Here is a 7723-nt window from a genome sequence, read left to right on the forward strand (position 1 = left end):
TGAGAGAGAGTGTGTGTATGTGTGTGTGTGTGCGTGTGAGAGTGAGAGTGAGAGAGAGTGTGTGTGTGTGAGAGTGAGAGAGTGTGTGTGTGTGTGAGAGAGAGAGAGAGAGAGAGTGTGTGTGAGAGTGAGAGAGAGTGTGTGTGTGTGAGAGAGAGAGAGAGAGAGAGTGTGTGTGAGAGTGAGAGAGAGTGTGTGTGTGTGAGAGAGAGAGAGAGAGAGAGTGTGTGTGAGAGTGAGAGAGAGTGTGTGTGTGTGAGAGAGAGAGAGAGAGAGAGTGTGTGTGAGAGTGAGAGAGAGTGTGTGTGTGTGAGAGAGAGAGAGAGAGAGAGTGTGTGTGAGAGTGAGAGAGAGTGTGTGTGTGTGAGAGAGAGAGTGTGTGTGTGTAAACATACTTGGCAATAAAGCTCTTTCTGACTTCTGATTTCAGACCTTTTTAAGGCCTTAATTTGTGGAAGGGCAAATTAAGTACTTGTAATTAGATTCCATTACATTTTAAAATACTCGTAATCAGACTACAGTTTACAGACTACTACTTTTTCATTGATTACATGATTACATATTCACACAAACACTTATATACTCTCAGAAAGTCTTCCAGTTTTGTGGACATTCACACAGAGACCAGTCACTAGGCAGGTGGCTACACGGCATTTGACCACTGGATTTACAAAAATCAGCTCAGTTTTAAGAAGCGTTTTCTCAACTACTGATGAACACTAATGAATTTCTTTTTTAATGATCACTCAGTAGGTTATTTAACCATGTATTATCGTCTTTAGTCTTTCAAACACACTAAAATGCACAAATTCACATTATTTACATGTAATGCAGGCATTCCCAAACTTTTTTTGGTCAGCTGAATCTCTTTCACCTAATATATTTACTTGAAGTAACACTGAGATTTTAAGGTAATAAGTTAATAATTAAGTAACACATTTGCATGTTCACGGTTCTCTGGTTAGTGATCACATGACATGCAGGTAAACAAATATTTGATCTTTTTTAGTAAATGCTTTATTTTAATTGTTATTTTAAAATTCATTTGACATTTTTATGATGTGATAAATTATTAGCTTTTCATTAAACTCAAGAACCCCCCCCCAGTTTCTTCACAAAGCTCAGTTTGGGAAACTTTGACATAATGTAATGTTCATTTTGTTAACAACAACGAATGGAATAGATTTTCTTTGTATTTTTATGTCAATATGGTAGAAGATGATCCTATTTAAATCAATGTGATAAACGAGTTAGGGCAAAAGTAATCTAAAAGTAGTCTGATTATATTACCTGAAATGTGTAATAGATTATGCTACGACCTACAATTTTTGTCATGTAATTTGGAATCAGTAACGGACTACAATTTTCAAGTAATCTACCCAACTCTGTTTGTTTGTTTGTTGCGTGCAATAGTGAACTGCAGTGTGCATTTGGAGGAACCTTTGATGCTTGTACATCAATGATCGTAAAATAAAACCGATTGGATCAGAAGCCATCGTTGTGCTGTCTCCCCTCTTCCCTCTCCCCTTTGCAGTTCACCACACCCACGTTTCGTTACTATTAAAATCTGTCGTTCAGCTCTTCAAAGATCATATTCTTTTATGTCCTCCCTGACAATCACGATAAATGTATTTACTGCCAAGAATAAAATAGGATGAGAACTGACCAGAAGAACAAAACTTTTGCCGCTAAATTGATCTCCATTATCAGTTTCATGACCCTTTAAGTAGTTGCAACCTAAAGTTCAGATGTTCTCAACATTAGATTCATTATATGCATGTATGATCAATCCTTTTAAAGCCAACATTACAATCCATAAAGTGATGCATTTCAGAGTAAAATTAATAGGGTGCTTGATTTCATCCAAACTATTTGGATTTTGTAAAGTTGTCTATAATATGATATATGATATAATATAATATAAGTGACCCTGGACCACAAAACCAGTCTTAAGTCTCTGGGGTATATTTGTAGCAATAGCCAAAAAAACATTGTATGGGTCAAAATTATTGATTTTTCTTTTATGCCAAAAATCATTAGGATATTAAGTAAATATCATGTTCCATGAAGATATTTTGTAAATTTCCTACCGTAAATATATCAAAACTTAATTTTTGATTAGTAATATGCATTGCTAAGAACTTCATTTGGACAACTTTAAAGGTGTTTTCTTAGTATTTAGATTTTTTTGCACCCTCAGATTCCAGATTTTCAAATAGTTGTATCTCGGCCAAATATTGTCCTATCTTAATAAACCATACATCAATGAAAAGCTTATTTATTCAGAGATGTATAAATCTCAATTTCAAAAAATTGACACTTAAGACTGGGTTTGTGGTGCAGGGTCACATATAATATAATATAATATAATAATATAATATAATATAATATAATTAAAAATAATAAATAAATTATATTATTTAACATACTATATTTAACATAATATAATAAACTATATTAAATCTCACACACACACACACACACACACACACACCTTAATCCTGCAAAAGCAGCTCTACACACTACAGCGTGCTGCTGAAATCAGGTCTGGTTTTACCTGGATGACTGCGATATGCTCCCGGTGAGTTGTCAAGAATGACTATACTTGATAAGTCGTCATGTACAACGGACAGGTCTTTAATATAACTACCTGAATCCAGCGTACAGTGCTGCACAAGATAAAGACAACACAAAAAGAAGAGAAAATATTATAGACATACTGTATATGCTTTCAGATTTTCGGCCTTTTCCATACTGCTCATGGCAAATGTTTATGCAAAATTAAACGTCAAGAGTTTCAGTGGTTACCTGTCTGTAGTATCTTCTTTTTAGGAATCCCTTGTTGTTATCCAGCTTATCAGCTACTGCAGAACCATAGATCTCCATACTAGCAGTGAACACTACTAACTCATACCACTGACTGACCACCTCCAGGAAGAAGTCCACATGCGGCCTTTTATGTACAAAGAATCTGACCGGGTGTTTGTCTATTACCACCTGAAAAACAACAACAGCTTATATGAGAAAAATGAAATGAGACATTTGGAGGGTTTTTTTTAACTACGGATGAAACAGTCATAAATGGTTAATGGATAGCTAATAATAATAATGCATTATTATTATTATTATGGTAACACTTTACAATAAGGTTACATTTGTTAATATTAGTTAACTACATTAGTTAACATGAACTAACAATGAGAAATACTTCTAAAGCATTTATTACTCTTAGTAAATGTTAATTTCAGCATTTACTAATACATTAATAAAATCAGAAGTTGTATCTGTTTATATTATGTAATGGATCTGAGCATGAACTAACAATGAGCTATTAACTAATGTTAACAAAGATGAATACTGTAACAAAAATATTGCTCACTGTTAGTTCATGTTACCTAATGGGACCTTATTGTAAAGTGTTACCATTAATATTAATTACTATTATTGTATTAATATTATTATAGTATTTTAAAGTTATATTTTAATATAAACAACATTTTTATTATTATTATTATTAATATTGGCATTTATATTAAAAATATAATATTAAAATACTATAAGATTAGTAATATTTGATACTTACATTAATGTTATTCTATTGTAATAATATAATAGTAAAATAATACTATTATTATTATTTATTATTATTTTATTATTGTTATAGTATTTTAGTGTTATATTTTAAATCAAAATATACTAATAACTTTTTACAATTTCCTAATGCAATTTATTAATATAATAATACCACACTATTAACAATAATTATAACAATCATAACAATAGTTAGTTTTTTTTTTATTTTTTAATTTATTTATTTTGTGAGAGCAACTGCTAGCTGATGAAATATTTTCGAGCTAAGCATAAAGAAAAACAGAAATTTCCAAGAATTACCCTGAATTAACCTATGCATTTTTAATACCGCAAATTTTGAAAACTCATTCAAAAACATTTCGTCTTACTTTGAGGATGAAGTCTGGCGGTGTCCCAGGCCGCACTGTAGGTCTGAGAACTCCATCGTGATGTGAGTGGATCAACGTCTCGTCGAGATCTAAAACTAAGATCTTTCGCTTCACGGTGTCTGAACAGAAATACAAACACAAACTCACGTTACTCAGTGAAAGTCAGCATATGAAAACACTGCACACTGCACACAACACTGCAAGCGGATTAATCAAACAGTATGAGTTTCTCAATGACAACTCACACTCAGATCGGGCTTTCTGTTGTCATACCAGTAACTTTTAACTTGAGGAGAAGAAAAGAAACACTCACTGAGTCTGTTTCTGGAAATGGGTGACAATGGTAAGATGTCATAGCGCACTGTTTGATACTGGATTATCTAGAACAGGAAGGAGACAAAACAGGAAATAGCCACCTCAGTAAACATGTATTATACAGCAGAAGACAATGAGTACACCTTTTACAGTTTATTTAGCATGCTATATTGGTTTTAATTAAACATTTTTACATTTGAACAAATTCATAACTTTTAAGAACCCACTCGTCTCTTAAGACAATTGAATAAAGGGCTTGTCTATTTCTGAAGCAGGCAGAACTCTAAATGATTCAGAATTTAGATGGAAAAAGACACACAGTAAATAAAAATAGTCCATAATTGACTTAGTTGAGGGATCAAACTATTATTCTTAGTATCAAAAAAAAAAACAGAAAGATAGATATTAAAATATATTTATTAATTTATATTATAAAAAATATATTTTAATAAATAATATTTTAGTAAAATAATATAAAATATCAGGATTCATGATAAGCATTAGCAAATCAATCAAACATTCAACCAAAATCAACAAATAATAATAATAATAATAATAACAACAACAAATATTTATTAATAATTAATATTTCCTATTGAAATTGAAATTAAACATTATTCACAAATATGTTTTAGTTAATATTTAATTTGCATCAATTATAAATATTATTATGTTTTTAATAAGTCATATTTTAATTAAATAAACTGATATATTGTCATTAGGGTGCTTCTGCTCTCCAGATATCAGGATTTGCATCAACCAAAAAACAAACAATAATAATAATAATAATAATAATAAAAAATACATATAAATAATATCTACAAATATTTATTCGTTTATAATTGTATTGGTTAAAAATTTCCATGGCTAATTTGTTATTTAAAAGTGTTCCAGCCCCTGAAACGGTTAATACCAGGTTTTCAGTAACTGTGGGATCCCTGAATTAATCAAAACGAATATAAGAGGTGTCCTGGAGTAGCAGATTACTCAAGGAAACAACCTTCGGCAATGATCTGTTTGTTTGGGTTTAATGCCAAGCCAGCTTCTGGATCAATTTTTGGTCAATCTTGGACATTTTTCTTGGCGAAAAAATGTATGGCTAAATTATATCAGATTTTTACCATTTATTTTCGCTAAAAACTGTATTTGGCTTAACTCTGTTAAAAATCTCTTCAAAAGAATTAACAGGAAAAAAAAAAAGTTTTCTCACAGGCTTAAAACCAGCACAATCTAACAAAACATGGGTTTTGGCAGAGAGAACATGTTGGAGGATCTTCTCCTAATATGAAAAACTTGAGCGTCATCCTGGAATTACCTTTTCTACAGCGGGCATAAACAATACCTTCTGCAATGAACCTGAGCTCAACTCTGATCGCATTCCCTTTAAGAGGTGCGAGACCCTCCGGCTCGGCCCACTGCTCACCACAATGTGGATACTCTTCCTCTCTTTCTCCAAATCCCTCTCTTCTGAGCTATCTTTAGCCCTGCCAGCTGTCTAAAAGTGTCAGTGGAACTTGGGACAGCACAGCCGAGTGAAACTGCCAAGGTGACTTTGAAAAGGGGGCTGTTTATTCCCAACCCGATTTAGGCCTCAATAAGGACTCATTCATAATGTCGGGTCAAGCTGAACCGACCCGATGCCTGCGTGACTGTAAAGTAGGGCTGTGTGATATTGAAGAAAAATGCGATATGCGATACCTTGTTAAAAAATGCGATATTCGATATGCGATACGATATTGCTTAAAGTGTGTAAAATCAATTTCAATTATACTTTAAAATATTTAAAAATGAAAATTATATAACCAATTAGTTTCACATTCTTTCTTGGAAAAGAAAGAATCACTACAACTTGCATTTGCGATATTTCGATATATCGTGCAGCCCTACTGTAAAGCATGTCTAGTGAAGTGTCTGCTACTCCAGCACCCATATCAGAGTCACAGACAAGTAATGCCTCTATAATTGTGTCTTAATGATCATCTTAAAGATTATTATACAACTGGCTTGCCAAAGCCTGCAGTGCACAGTGGGATTACAGCCTGCTTTCCAAACCCAAGTGTTTACATACTCTGAGCTACAGCATGTGATTCGGTTATCAGCTCATTCTTAAAAACAATGACCTATTTAATATTGTAATTATATTATTTAGTAATAAATGATAAATATATTTATAATATTATTTTATTTAAAATGCCAAGACCTTTTAAACTTATCTTACCCCGATCTTTATTGCTTTAGGCTTACAGTAAAATGTCAAATAATAATACAATATAATAGATCTTCTAGTTTTAGTAATTTTAGTACTTCAACATAAGACTTATTTTATTTCAGTTAGCTGCCAATAAGCCAACATTTCTAACTATCGTTTTATTTTCATCTAATATTTCTAATTATTTAAAATTTATTTCAATTAATGAAAATTATATTTTTATTTTCTTTTTTTTTTATAAAAATTATTTTCAATAGTTTTATTTTTGTAAATTATATAATGGTCGTAAATAAACTTATTCATATACTAAAAATAATGTGGATTTTGCTCCACAGTAAAAATCTGTATGTATTTTTTTAGCCAAGCCATATTTTACACTAATGGCACACAGTAAAGTGTCACATTAACTAATGTTAGGAGTTGACAAACCTGCTGTCATTAGTTTTTAATTTTAGTTTTTACTTCAACTTATGCCGAGTTCACACTGAACGATTTTAGCCCGATTTTTCACTCGCCGACAAATGCCCGAAATCGGAGGCAAATCGGTGCTCGTTCACGCGAGTGACAATCACGCAGTGTGAATTATCAAAGACGCGATCTGAGGGAATCGCCGACGCCCGTGAAATATTTGGCATGCTAAATATCTGGAGCTGTCGGCAATTCACAATCACGCTGTGTGCAATGAGTTCTGACTGAAAAACACATCGGCGATGACCTACAGCCAATGAGAGACCAAGATACAGGGCAGCGGGAAGTTCGGGGAGGAGTTATATGAAACGTAGTTTGCGGACCAGTGTTGCCAAATCCGCGATTGCCGCCGGTTGTTTTTTATGTCAGCAGGTTGAAGCGACCCCAATAATGTGATATTTAGGCCCTGGAATGTGAATTGTACCTGGAGAACCCCGCCAAAAACATGTGTATTTTACCCCCCGAACGCGGGGTATTTATTTTTACTGGGGGACCCCCTCGACAGCAATTGGGCTATTTTCAGGCTAGTTTTGAGTAGTAATTGGGCGGGTTTTGTAGCGAAAACCTGGCAACCCTGGACTTATTTTATTTTATTATTTTATAACATTATTGTTTTATTTTCATCTAATATTTCTAATTTATTTAAAATGTATTTCAATTAACGAAAATTATATATATTTTTTTTTATAAAATTATTTTTAATAGTTTTATTTTTGGTAAATCATATACTGGTCGTAAATAAACGTATTTAATATAGTAAAAAAAAAAAAAA

At 32.5% G+C, this 7723-nt stretch overlaps 1 protein-coding gene across 2 annotated transcripts in view; it reads right to left on the reverse strand.

Annotated features, from left to right (window-relative positions):
• Positions 1–7723, reverse strand: part of LOC107659132 (CTD nuclear envelope phosphatase 1A-like) — a 12786-nt gene that overhangs the window by 4187 nt on the left and 876 nt on the right. The window contains exons 2-5 of one of the 2 annotated variants that reach the window (XM_016447965.1): positions 4273–4339; positions 3960–4078; positions 2809–2997; positions 2651–2669 (exon numbers count right to left, since the gene is read on the reverse strand). In XM_016447965.1, coding sequence (XP_016303451.1) covers positions 2651–2669; positions 2809–2997; positions 3960–4078; positions 4273–4339 — 394 coding nt within the window. Of the gene's footprint in view, positions 1–2557; positions 2670–2808; positions 2998–3959; positions 4079–4272; positions 4340–7723 lie in introns of both variants that reach the window. The other variant, XM_016447964.1, reaches the window with a different exon arrangement.

Source organism: Sinocyclocheilus anshuiensis, unplaced genomic scaffold (genome assembly GCF_001515605.1).
Source record: "Sinocyclocheilus anshuiensis isolate Anshui unplaced genomic scaffold, SAMN03320099.WGS_v1.1 scaffold87, whole genome shotgun sequence".
NCBI classification, from domain to species: domain Eukaryota; kingdom Metazoa; phylum Chordata; class Actinopteri; order Cypriniformes; family Cyprinidae; genus Sinocyclocheilus; species Sinocyclocheilus anshuiensis.